Here is a 14,176-nt window from a genome sequence, read left to right as displayed (position 1 = left end):
ACCAGCAGTACCTGACGGTAATTACGTGGTCGCACCAATTCCGGCAGTTATACTTACACATGGTGTTACCGTGCCGCACACTGTGCTGACATTTACTGGCAACCGCACCTGCCTTCCCCTTGTCAATTTGTCCCTTGTCAGTTCTGCCTCAGGGGATTTCATTGGCTATTCTTGCAGGATGATGAGGTCGAGCCATTCACAGTGGAAGATCGTCACAGCTTAGCCCATACCGTGACGTCATCGCACGGTACGGACGTTGACATTGAGAAGATTGTTTCCTCTGACCTTACACCTGCTCAAACTGAAGCTCTTTGCCGCGTTCTTGAAGGCTATCGCGACATTTTTGACTTTGACAATCGACTCTTAGATCAAACGTCCGTCGTGACCCATCGCATAAACACTGGCGATGCGAACCCTATTCACCGACGTCCGTATCGTGTTTCTGCGTCCGAACGAGCCGTTATCCAACAGGAAGTCAGAAAGATGCTTGCAAAGGACATTATCGAGCCTTCCTGTAGTCCCTGGGCTTCTCCCATCGTACTTGTCAAAAAGAAGGATGGAACGTGGCGTTTTCGTGTAGATTATCGCCACCTGAACAAAATCACAAAAAAGGACGTGTACCCTTTGCCACGTGTTTATGACGCTCTAGACTCCCTGTACGGTGCCACCTATTTTTCTTCTATTCACTTACGTTCCGGCTACTGGCAGATATCCTTCGACGACATGGACGGAGAGAAGACGGCGTTTGTTACCCCTGAAGGTCTTTATCTGTTCAAGTTGATGCCTTTCGGCCTGTGTAACGCGCCCGCCACCTTCGAACGAATGATGGACTATTTGCTTCAGGGGTTCAAGTGGTCCACTTGCTTGTGCTATCTGGGCGACGTCATCGTTTATTCGCCCACATTTGACACGTATCTAGAACGTCTTTCAGCGATTCTTGCCGTGTTCCGCCGCGCCGGTCTCCAGCAGAACTCGTCAAAATGTCACTTCGCCCGCCGCGAAATCACCGTCCTTGGACACCTCGTGGACGCCAGATGCGTGAGACCTGATCCGGACAAAATTCGCGCCGTTACGAACTTCCCTGTTCCGAAGTCTACCAAGAACGTTCGTAGTTTCGTAGGGCTGTGCTCTTATTTCCGACGCTTTGCGAAGGACTTTGCGACCATCGCACGTCCCCTTCCCGACCTCTTGAATAAAGACGCCCCATTTACTTGGGGACCTGACCATGCCGCATCTTTTTCGGAGCTCACTAGTCTCCTTACACGCCTCTCATTCTGGCCCACTTTGACCCGTCGGCCTCAACGGAAGTTCGAACTGATGCCAGTGGCCACGGCATAGGAGCAGTGTTAGCACAACGCCAGCGTGGACTTGATCGCGTTAAAGCCTATGCCAGCCTACTTCTATCACCCGCCGAGCGCTATTATTCAATCACAGAGCGCGAGTACCTCGCTCTTGTGTGGGCTGTTGCGAAGTTTCGTCCATACTTGTACGGACGCCCCTTCTGTGTCATCGCTGATCATCACGCGCTCTGCTGGCTATCCTCGCTTAAGGACCCCACGGGACGACTCGCTCGCTTGGCGTTACGCCAGCAAGAAGATACCTCCGCCGTGGTATATAAGACGGGACGCTTGCACCAAGATGCCAAATGTTTTTCCCGCTATCCCGTCGACGAAACGGCTGATGCGGACGCCATCGCTTGTGTTTTCTCTGTCTCCCAGTTGCTTCAAATCAGCAACGAGCAACGCCGCGATACTTCATTACGAGCCGTCCTCGACCATCTGGAGTCAACGCCTGGCGACATCTCTCTCCGTATGTTTCTCGTTAAGGAGGGCACATTATACCGCCGCAATCTCGATCCACACGGCCTTGGCCTTCTGCTCGTAATTCTATCGCACCTGCGTTCGACTGTCCTCCAACAACTCCACGACGCTCCCTTGGCTGGACACTTGGGCGTCTAGCGCACATACGACCGTGTACGACGTCGATTCTTTGGGCCCGGTCTCGCCCGCTCCGTGCGGCGCTACGTTGCCGCTTGTGAGCACTGTCACCGCCGGAAGAAGCCCTCTACACCTCCAGCTCGATGTATCCAACCGATCGACATCCCACCGGAACCCTTTTTCCGTGTTGGTCTAGACCTGCTTGGACCGTTTCCTCTCTCGGGCTCCGGAAATAAATGATTCGCCGTCGCTACTGATTATGCTACGCGGTACGCAATCACCAGAGCCCTCACGACAAGTTGTGCTACTGACGTTGCTGACTTTCTGATCTATGACATCATTTTAGTGCACGGTGCTCCGCGCCAATTACTCACTGACCATGGCCGCACCTTTCTGTCGGCTGTCGTCAAGGAAATCCTCCGCTCGTGCTCGACAAAGCACAAGTTCAGCACGTCCTACAACCCATAGACCAACGGCCTCACGGAGCACCTCAACCGGACCATCACCGACATGCTTTCGAAGTACTTTGCAACCGACCAGCACGACTGGGATCTTCACTTACCATATGAGACGTTCGCGTATAATTCCTCGCGTCACGACACCGCCGGCTATTCACCATTCTACCTCTTATGGCCGCGAACCCGCGGTGCCTTGAGACACTTTGTGGCCCTCGGCCACTGAATGCGCCCGCGAAGCGATCGCACATGCCGACCACGCGCGCCAGCTCGCCCGCACCCGTCTCGAGGCCTCACAGGAGCATCAGAGACGCGTCTATGATTGCCACCATCGCGACGTCCACTTTACTCCGGGTTCTCTGGTGCTTCTCTGGTAACCCATTCGACGTGTGGGCCTTTCCAAAAAGCTGCTGTCGCGCTACACCAGCCCATACCGTGTGGTGCGACAAGTGATCGATGCCACGTATGAAGTCATCCCCGCCCACCTCTCAGCGTCATCGTCGGCTGCAACTGACATCGTTCACGTGGCAAGACTAGAGCCATACCACACACCTTTCACCGCGGGAGTGTAGGTTTAGCACCGGGACGGTGCTTCTTTTGCCGGGGGTGATGCTACGGAACAGCCGCCACAGTGTGGCTGCACTCAGGAGGAAGAAGAAGGCGACGCCGGCTTGATATAGCATCGCCATTTTGGCCTTCCGTTATCTTCCCTGTAAATAAATTGTATATAGCATTGGGCTTCAGCTACACGTAACAATATCATTTCAAGCCACAATAAGGCTCCTATTGCCCATTTATTATGTAGAACGGTGACTTCCATAGTGATCTGCAATGTTCTTGTACTGGAAGGGCAAAGCGTTGTATTTTACACCGAATATACAACAAGACACTTCCATGAGGAAAAGGATCGATGATATGGTTTCCATGTGCTACCTATCCTGACATTGACAATCCTTGTAGTAGGCCAGCTGCAGAAAGGGCGAGAATCGGAAACGGAAAATCTCGCAAGAACAATTTCAGTTCAGCAGCACGGCGCAATTGCGCCACTTGCAATTGCGCTGCAGCACTGCCTTGAAATGTTTATCTAGGTCGATCATTACTGCTAGGACAGCGTCTACGACGATGGACTAGCCTTGAGTCGCACCATTAGATCGTTGTTTTCTTTCTCGAGTACTTAATGCCTCACGTGTGTCCTTCTGACCAGCCGCCAGCTCGTTAAAGCCATGATGGCCATTCACGAAGTGACCCGAGCGTTCCACGCATTCAGAGCCTTCCTAGATTGTTGCGAAGAGACGGGTGATTGAGGAGCCACCGGCCTCAAGTAAGGCGCGTACGTTTTCGAATCTGCCGACTTCCTGAACGGCTGAAGTGAGAAACGCGCTAGAGGAGTGATAAAAGAATAGCAACCACTGAGCGCATTCGGCGTGGGTTGCAGTAATTTCGTTTTCTTCCGTATGCTCCTTCAACCCGTCCTTACTATTAGCTAATGAATTACCATGCAATTAATATACACAAGGAATATCCACCGCGGTAGTGCACACATCTATTGCTCTCTGGCCGTCAGCTGTTATTTCTTCAGTAAAAGAAGTGTAAGAAAGCCCGCGAAAAGTTTGACTTTAACTAGCTATCCGATTACGTTGACAATCTCGTTAGGAAAATTACGAAAAGGAGCAGTCCCAGGACGCTGCCCTGGAACACAGAAGACGGAAATGGAAGAACTGATGCATGCCTGTAAACGACAACATACTGACTGCAACCATGCGAATAAGCGGATACAGATGATACACAAAAGTTTCGCAACCTCATAATAACAAAGTCATGCATCAGTTGCACATGGGAAACCCAATCACATGCTTCAACGAAATCATTAACGTACCATCGGTTTGACCTGCTTTATCAAAAACGAATGCAAAAAAAATGAATTATGATTGATAAGTGTTCAACAATAACTAATACTTTTTCAAAACCATGGTTTAGCGGTAATTAAATGGATTGTTTAGAGAATTTTAATGAACAGAGCCACAACATGCTCAAGCATCGCGCATGTAAAAAATTTCGTAATTGGGCATAATATTGGCTAAATGACGGTCTCCCTCCTTAGAGAGGGGCACTACACGTGTCATTCTCAAATCCTTCGAGCAGTAGCTGAACTAAGCGATGCTTCAAATGTTAAGAATAACATAGGTGGTGACTTGCATAACATCGGAGTAGATTTTTGTGCGTCATTGGGTCGGAGAGACGATTTAATCTTAAGCCTTAGCAGCATTTCCATGACAACTTCTAATGATGCCATGCATTCAACATTAACAAAACAGGCTTAGCAGATAAATCCAAGGTAAGGAACAATAAGCATTATATGTTTGTGGTGATACAAAGAGCTACGCCACTGAATTCATCCGCTTGAATTCGTCTGAAGACGGCGCCACTGTGATGTTCATGTTATAAAATTAGTAAAACGTGCCTGAAGGTAATCGAGTGCACCATCGTCATCCCCATGCCTGAATGCTTTGATTTTTCTATGCGCAGGCATAGAATTTTGAGCATCAACGTTAACAAAAAAGTTACATAGCCCAGAATGTCATAAATGGTCTTGATCAAATGGAAACCATAAAACAAGGCAAGGAGTGAGACAAAACACCAAGCCTAAGAAGGAACGCAAGTTGGGTCCAAAACGTATTCGTTTATTAACACTCTGAAGGATATCATTTTGAAACACTTTGCGAAAAAATATAGTAACACTTCTACAATAAGCAAAGTGAGCTTTAAGCCCTCACCTGTCGATGGCTGGTAACTTAAAATCACCATCCACAATTATGAGGGCGAATCAGAAAGTCTTTGCCCCTATTTTCATTAGCCAAAATAAGGCCCATACAGGTACTATTGTACGTGCCTTACACTGTTTTCCCCACAGTCTCCAGACCAGTTGAGAAATTTGACCCATCGCAGTACTAAATATCAGATGCCCCTGTGGTAGCATTCGTCCGGCTGTCTGTGGAACTACCGTCTGACTGCAGTCTTGGCTTCATCATTGCAATCGCTGTCTTGCCATGAACATCTTCAGCAGACCTGAAATGTAGAAACCACTGGGGGCGAGGTTTCCCCGTGGCTTTCGGATGGCTTTCAACTCTTGCTTCATGGAAAACGAGTCACACTTTGTTGCTTGTATACCGTCGACGTGTGAAGCACAAACGCCATCTTTAAGAACTTACAGCAGCGCCGTGCCTCGGAGCTGCCTGCAGATAAGACCGGGTCGGTCCAAGAATAGATATGAATAGGCTGTGAATAGACATGTTGACTTCGTAATTAAAACCTTAAATTCCTCAAAAAAGTAAGGGCAAAGACTTTCTGATTCGCCTTCGCAGTTTTCCCTTAGGGAACTGTGCCGTATATTAATATATTTGAGTAGGAATCTGAAGTCAGAGTCTGGTGTTCCGTAAGCAGCAAGCACAACGATGCCTTGACCGTATACTTTAAGCTTCAAGCACAATATTTCACTGTTGTCTATCTATTTTAGAACGGTTGCTTCAACGTTCGGTTTAACTTCAATGGCTGCTCCGCCAGCCATACTGGCTCTGTGCCTTCGGAATAATTTAAAGACAGAGGGTACTACGTCCTCATCACATATACCACTTTCGTGCATCCTCTCAGAGATTGCAACAATATGAGGGCTCAATGATAATGTAATTGTTGGAAGCTCTTACACCTTGTTCACAATGTTTCAAGCTTGTATATTTCCTACATGGATTATTGCATCATTGGGTAGTCAATCTGTCCAGCGCTTAAGAACGATAGCTGTAGATTATTGTGCTCATTTGTCTCGTTGTTCTGAATAAACGTTCCAGTATATATGCGCCGGTTGTCATGAATTAGCGATGCCTTCTTTTTGAGAGTTCCCAGATTTTGTGATTTCCTAAAGTAAGAGTTGCTATTCCACATTTCTTAGGATTTTTGGAATTCGTCCATTAAGTCCTTTCACTGAAGTCCCGGAAAAAGGCTTTAACGGGCATTTTACAACAGAATAAACCAAGGCTGTCAATGCATGACAGATAGTTATTTAACTAAAAAACTTGAGGTAAATATTCCTGCGATCACATTACACTTGACATCTGCTTCTTACTCCCCGTTTTCTACAGGAATATCAGAGACTAGAATTTGCGCGCTTACTTCTGTCTTGCAGTTCGATAAACATGGTGGCCTGAAAACGTAGAGTACTATGGACGCCTTTCTCGTATTTTTAAGTGCACCTATTTCGGCTGTATTTGTTCGAAGTTGTGAAACGGGGCTTTGAATCTGACTTACTCAAGTACTTGTACCATTAAGCACTTATATACCATCAGTGAGACAGTGAATTTCAGAGAAGCGTGTTGTGTACAAAGAAAAATTATGGTTTGTAATGCACCTAACTCTGTTGTTTGAAGTACTGAATGTCCCAAATATTGCAATTGTAATTTCATGAACAGCAAAAAGGAAATTCTGAGACAGGGAGAGCAAAGTAAAGCAGTACTGCAGCTGTTTCTGAAATGCCCCGTCGACATTAGGAGTGTAGACCATGCTTCAAGAACCTAGCTCTGGCGTTTTTGACTCTGCCAAAACCAATTACAAGCTCGAGAAGTGCAAACACCCACCTCGGTAGCGTCTGTATGGTACAACTCATGTGCCGCGTGTGCTAACATGACGCCTTGCTTGCTCGGTCCAGAAAAAAACCCTTACACGCATCAGGTCAGTTCGCAGTTGAGCAAACCTGTGTACACTTGTCTAACAAAGTACTTAATCAACATAAAAAGTGCGAAGAACCTCGATTGGCCTTAAGAACATAGCAGGACGAAGCTTCATATTGTGTACGTGCAATAGAGGCGGACCAAGGCTCTCTTTCTTTTCTTTTTACTATTATATACGGGTAGCCAATGCAGCCAACTACGTCCCTGCGCATGCCGGCAAATGGACAGCAGGAACACAAGGACCACATGCCTGCTTATGTTCAAGGACGCTAGCAGCTGTTTCGAATAAAAAAATCTGCTGCTTGAAGAATCGTGTAAATGACATGTAAAACAAAGAACTGATTAACAAATGCACGAAATTCCGGAGAGCAGTATAAATACACGTACCAAATTATTCTTTTTTTTGCGTTCGCGTTACAGGAGGATCCAGGAGGGGCGTTACCAACACATCCTCTTCTCGGAGTGGCTGCCATGGCAATTAGGTCAAAAGGTGATGGAGGAGTACGACCTGAGTGTCCAAGATAGGGGTCACACCTCTTACGACGACACGCTCGATGCTACACTGAGCAACGAATTCTCGTCCGCCCACTTTCGCTACGCACATACCAACGTGCCTGGTGGATACTGGAGGTATGCTTCATATTTGGGTGTATTACTTGAGCACTGTAGCACTGGTGCGACATTCTGTTTCCCTGGCAGATTCTTACAGCTAGTTTATGCATCAATACCCAATGTGGATTTACATGAAATGACACTCTAAAGCCAAGTGCCCACTCTAATTTAGCTATAATCTAACTATGGAACGATTACAAGTAGAGACCGCAGGCAGAGCCTCGTGTTTGCTTGAATGGCATTATTATTATTTGTTTCCAACTTAACAACCTTAACACTGTAGCAGGCCACCTCCTGTACACAATGATGACTAGAGTAATTGCTTTCAGCCCATAAAGGCACATCGCAAGTAAATTCAGCTTTACTTTTCGCACACGAAGATTTTCTGCGTGCTTTCCTGGAAAGTAAACTATTTAGTTGGTAGGAAATTCATGGCTAAGGAGTGCCCTTTTTGTGATCCCATTAAATTGTCGCCAAAGCAAAACAACGGACATCATTCATTCAAAATGCGACTGCGCCACACCAATGGGCTTGGAGGATGCACTTTTCGCGCTTGATGAATAAGCATTCTTTATTGATTAAATGAGCTTGACGAAGTATTTCGCAAGCGAATGCGCGCATATGTAAGGCCACAGAGTTCTCTTCCGAAAAAAATTCCGTAGTGGCAAACTCTCATTTTAATTTCTTCTCAGAGGCGACATACATACTTCTTGATATGAAGTGTTGGGTACTTCTGAATGCACTGGCTAGTGTATTTACGACGATCAGATCTCGTTGTGCATTTCTAATGTAAAATAGTACGATTTTACAGTCATACATGCATAATCTCACTTACGTAGTTTTGCTCAAAACAAGAGCAGTACTAGAAATATGGTGCAACACCAATGTATTCATTTCGCTTCACTTAATATTATTTGCATCTAGTGTCACACGTCGTTAATAGTATTCAATATTTGTATTGTGGTTTATATGCTCGTAAATTAAAAGCCACCTTTTTATTTTGCTGATTCTTCTGGACCTGTACGACCCGCTTATGGAAGGCCCGTTTTATCTGGACGGTATTTAGGTGGTCAGACGGGGTCGCACTTTAACAAAGGAACGTTTTAAATACTGCCGGCGGCCGGTGGTTCCAACCAAGTCAACTATATATCTGCTGGTCACGTTTGTCGCATTGCGAATAGAGAGAGAGAGAGAGAGAGATGAAGAAGAAGGGAAGGCAGGTTAATTAAGGTTACGAATAAAATTTCCTCTCGGGGATAACGAAGCTAACTGACGTTTACCTTAAAGATTTGCAGCAGCGAAAATTGAAAGCCAAGCGTATCGTTTCAGACGGTAGTGACGGTGCGTTTGAACGAACACTAGCACAAGTGAATGGGAAATTGCGACTGCTTACTGAGTGCACCTATGCCTAGGTAGCAAAGAAGCACTTATATAACTGCAATAGCAGTGAGCACGCTCAGACATTGTCAAATAAAATTACAGGGCGCAAATGTGCCCACTGTTTCAACATGCATGACTTGCCTCCCCGAGCGGTGACATGCTCGCTTGAGAATTGAGAAATGTATAGCATGACTCAATTCGTATGTAGAATATGATTAGGCAAGGGTTTGCTTATAGCAATTTTGCGACACAATCCACAACGTTTCAGATATAGCGCGTTCTTTATGCCCAAAAGCAAATCAAATAGCAGTACTAAATCTGGAACTAACGAATGATTACAACCAAATGTAGAAAATAAAAGCCTGCGTGGTAGTATGTTAGAAGTAAGACAATGTGCTTCATTAGCATCACTTTCATGATCAAAATTCTCGCCGACACTTAACATGCATTCCAATTGTTATAGTCGGAAGGGTTGTCATAAAATTTAATAGCTGCTTAGTAGCGTGTGATACCAGATAATCCCAATAACCTCCGAAGACCCTTTGTACTTTATAGTGCGCATTGCCTTCAACGATTTATTTTTCAATAGTAACTCGCAAGTGATTACTCAGTTTATTTATCCTGGATATGAAATCGAGTGCATGTGCAACTACTCGGAAATGGTTTACTTATATTCTTATCCGCTTTCGATATATTTCGCAGTAACTTGATATAGACCTATGTGTTTTCACTGACGGCGTAAAACTATCTTGAAGCGTGTTTTGAAAATCCCGAGATTACGGGAAAATCTAGGATGCAGCAGCAACATGAGAATGTTCGCGTTGCCATATTGGGCATACCGAACTACACACAGCTCCATCTTGATCTCTGAAATTAAATGAAGTTTTTACCATAGGAAGCACGACGAGATGGTTATTCCTTCCACGCATATGAGCTACAGGTTTTGCCCTCTTAGCCAGGTATCTAAATTTAAATAAAAACCTTTCATGTACGTATCGTAGCTGCACACAATAAAAATCAGCTCGAAAACTGTATATACCCCATAGCTGCACTCGAGTCTCACGAGAGCAGTCCATCAAAGACGGTACTCTAATTTTTTTCATTACCCAATATCCAGACAGAATTAACTATGAGTGGCTGACAACGCAGTATCTCATAAATTTTGACTGAAAGAAAGAAATAGAGGCGGTTATGTGAAAACTAAGGAGCGAACGCCTGCCGCAATTTCGCGCATCGAATATTGTTTTCGCAGGATTGACCAGAAAGGACAAAACCTAACTATTCTCAAACTGAAAGACGCCTACTTCGTGCCACTGAATGACAGCTACCATCCTGTCGACGATGTTCTCCGGGGATCAGTTGAGCAGCCAATGGAACCATTCAACCGGTAGGTGGCTCAGGGCTTCGAAATCTTTGCCTCTGATAACGAGGCCGTGGGTTCGATTGCCAGCTACGATGTCGGTATTCTAAAGGGGCATCCCTAAAGCGCGCTGATGAACTTGTATCTGCTACCAAATTTTCGTGTCTTGTTCTTTTTACCTATAATAATAGTTGTTATAATAGCTTCCGAAACATAGCGCTAAACGAATTTTTCTAGTGAACTTCTACCACAAACAGTTAAAAAACGAATTAAGTCTTTCGGACTCGTTGGCTGTAACATCACAGGGCTACCTCTTTTTAAACACTGTATTTCCATGTCGATCAAACTTGCAAAAAAAAATTATTCTTCATCTTCATGACTGTTCATCTCATTAATACTGATATGACTTTCCACGCATCTTCAACTTTGTCGCTACTTGCCCTCGACGAAAGAGTTACTGATGCTACTAAGATTTTTTTTTGCCGTATTCGGGTGTTTTGAGCCTGTGTGCTCATATATCTGGCCTATTACGCTGAACCAGTGGCTCATGCTGTCTACCAGCTTTGGCAAAAGGTATGTGCTTGTGGTCGCGATGCCATCCTGATCGTTTCATCGTTTCTATTCTGGTTTCGTCATCTGATTCTCGTCTTGCCGTCGTCGTCATGCCTTCTGCACCGACCCAGCGCCCAAGTTACGTAATGGCTAGTTGCCACTTGGTACGCTACAATAGTCGTGATGCTGTCGGGATTGTGGCATCGTCATCCATCCTGCCTTCCTAACATGCCCCCATCACGCTACTGTCATCACGCCATCCTTGTCATACAGTCGTCATGGTCCTTCCATGGTCATCTCTCCAGCTTCTTCATCTTACTCTTGTCATTCCAACAGCGTCACGCGATCGGTTTTATATAGACGTCGTCATACAGTCGCATACTAATCATGCCGTTGTCCTCACAAAATTGGAACGCCACGATCATCATACAGTCTCCATGTATTTGTCGCCGTACCGTCGTCGCCATGCCATCGTGGTCGTCCGATCGTTGTCATTCCAACTTCTCCATAGAGTCTCGCCATACCATAGCCGTTAGGACATCGTCGTCACCAAAATGGTCTTCATAGCATTGCTGACATGATGTCGTCGTAACGCTGTCATTTTACTATCGTCTTCACTTCGCTGAATTCATTTATTTGCCCCCATGCCACCGTTGTCATACCGCCTTCGTCGGGCCATAAGCACCATTCCTTATATTATCGTAATCATGATGTCATCAATAAACCGTAAATATGCCCTTGTTTTCATGCCGTCGTCGTCCTTACATGGTCGCCTAACAGTTGCTACCATGAAGCCGTTATCACACCGTCATCGCAATGACTTCATGGTCGTGCAATCGTCGTCATCCCAGCCGCGTCATCCCGTTGCCGTCATATCGTCGTGGTTACGGTATCGTAGTCATGCACTAGATGTTATGTAATTATCCTCATACCATCCTCATGCTGTCGTCAATAAACGGTCGTCATTATTTCACAATCGTCACCTCATTGTCGTAATGCCCTCGCGTTGTCCACATGCCTAATATTCACGGGCGGCATTATCAAGCGGGTACCACAGCAAAGTAGGCCAATGCGGGGGACTGTGTAGTTGTATAAATCCAAAGTTCTGGAAGTCTAAAAATTACTGAGAGATTTTGAATTTCGGTTCAGCAATACGGTGGACCACCACATTGTTTGAATTCGAATCGCATTGCCATTGACAATCATCCGGAGATCCATTCTGGTGCAACTTATTTCTGTTTTTAATATAATAAAGCTTTCTTCTTACGGCTGAAGCATAGGAATAAAATGGGGCAGGACAATCAAATGGTGTTATCCACACTGGAATAAGTCCTACCCACTGGTATTCCGTACTTCTAACAATATTAATGTTAGGGCTTGGGGCTGTCGTGCCACAATAGTCTAACCTATGAAGTAAGGTGTGAAAATTAGGGCACTAATATTTACGATGAGAAGAACTAAAACACACAATTATTATGCAGTGGTGGTCTTTAACACTAAATTTTCCTCTTGACACTTTAGTGGCCCTCAGAAGCCTAACTATAAGCCCTAAAGATAATCGCACTTACAATGCCCTACAGCTGCCACTTTAACAGCTTTCTGTATTGAGACGTGTTCATGAACGCCTGTCATTCACTTCCTGATTTTACTTGATTCAATATTGCTTTTATTACTTTTATTGTTTTAACACATTGTAGGTTTGGTGATCACGGCGTCACGCGTTATCTCTTCCGGAAGCCCTGGCTTCCATACGGCGGTGACCTGTTTGCCATCGACATTCAGAGGGCCCGAGACCACGGCGTTCGACCTTACGTTGACTGGATTCAGGAGTGCCAGAACATCACCATCACCAATTTCGATGACCTCAGCCAGGTGATGCCCGCGGAGACGGCCCAGCTTTACGAGCAAGTCTACGAGTGAGTGCACGAGTGAGGCCACTGTGAGAAACATCGTTATGTGGTTTACGCAGTACGCGGTTCGGCGACGTTGTGGGCCAGAAATTTTACAGCGTCAGTTACACCTTTAGGAAGCTCGAAAAATAAATGTTTCCCTTCTACAGAATCAAGGCACGAAAACGTTGGTGGCTATGCAAAAGTTTCACGCATCCCCTACCCTGTGGATGCGGCTGCTGACTGCAGGATCTTTCGAAATATCGAGTATATTGTCTCCGCGAACCATTTTGATGGAAGTGGCTTGTAGTAGTCTTTATGCTTGATCACTTGGAGACGTTCATTACCACAGGTAAAAAAAAACTATAAAAACAGCCTTAACTATACGAGCCTCTTGGTCACTATTTTGGTGCAATTCAATGGTGAATCTTGGTATACATGACACCTCGGGTACGTTTAGTGTTGGCCATATTTCCGTGAATGCATTTTTCGTGTCTGTCTTCTTTTTTCTTAAATATACTGACGTTTCAGAAAGGAAGGAGCAGGCTGGTGAGCAGACTTGAGGTGTCTGAATGTCTCCCTACTCTTTAGTATGGCACAGAGAGAAAAATCTGAAGGAATGATGTGGTGACTGGAGGGAAAGAGGAAGCGAAGAACGCGATTAGAGATGTCAAGTAAAAAAATAAAACAACCACCCAGAAGAGGGGTTCGGGGGGAGTAAGTGGGAACAGAATGTTCACCGCAAATCGCGTGAATTAAAGAGTGACGAAAAACAGACCACCATAAATTGAGAAAGAACATTTTCCGAAGTCCCAACACTGCTACATACTACTGCATATAAGAGAGTTCCAATACAAGTCACGTGCATTGCATTTTCCATTAAAAAATATCCTGTTTCGTCGCAGTTGTTTCCATGTCAACTTTTTTTAAAGATGCTCGTATACGACAAACAGGCATTCCTTTCATCGCGGAATCTATTGGGTGTCGTTTAGCATACCGTTTGAGGATCACTGACTCGTCTACGTAGGTAATGCATTGTACAGGATCTTGTAAGCAGCTTCCTGGATATTGCTGGGCTCTCGCTATATGTTTATTCAGATAATTGTAGTTCGTGGTTTGCAAGGTTAAAATGTGGAGCGCGCAAGTTCCGAAGTCCTCCTACATCGGTGAAAGCGCTTCAGTACCGCTTCGGGTTTCGGTACTTGCCATGCACTGTGCGCTGCAGGTTGTCTTTCTAGTATTGTTCCTATCAAGACTAGTCTCCACTGAACTC

The 14,176-nt window shown here is 45.4% G+C and overlaps 1 protein-coding gene across 1 annotated transcript in view; it reads left to right on the top strand.

Moving 5' to 3' along the window:
- Positions 1-14,176, top strand: part of LOC142558280 (chorion peroxidase-like) — a 100,007-nt gene that overhangs the window by 73,929 nt on the left and 11,902 nt on the right. The window contains exons 3-5 of the mRNA XM_075670433.1: positions 7,531-7,740; positions 10,355-10,489; positions 12,712-12,930. Of these exons, the coding sequence (XP_075526548.1) occupies positions 7,531-7,740; positions 10,355-10,489; positions 12,712-12,930 (564 nt within the window). The remainder of the gene's footprint in view (positions 1-7,530; positions 7,741-10,354; positions 10,490-12,711; positions 12,931-14,176) is intronic.

This window comes from Dermacentor variabilis, chromosome 9 (genome assembly GCF_050947875.1).
Source record: "Dermacentor variabilis isolate Ectoservices chromosome 9, ASM5094787v1, whole genome shotgun sequence".
Lineage (NCBI taxonomy): Eukaryota > Metazoa > Arthropoda > Arachnida > Ixodida > Ixodidae > Dermacentor > Dermacentor variabilis.
Note: the sequence above shows the minus strand (reverse complement) of the source record. Positions and strands in the feature narration are given on the sequence as shown.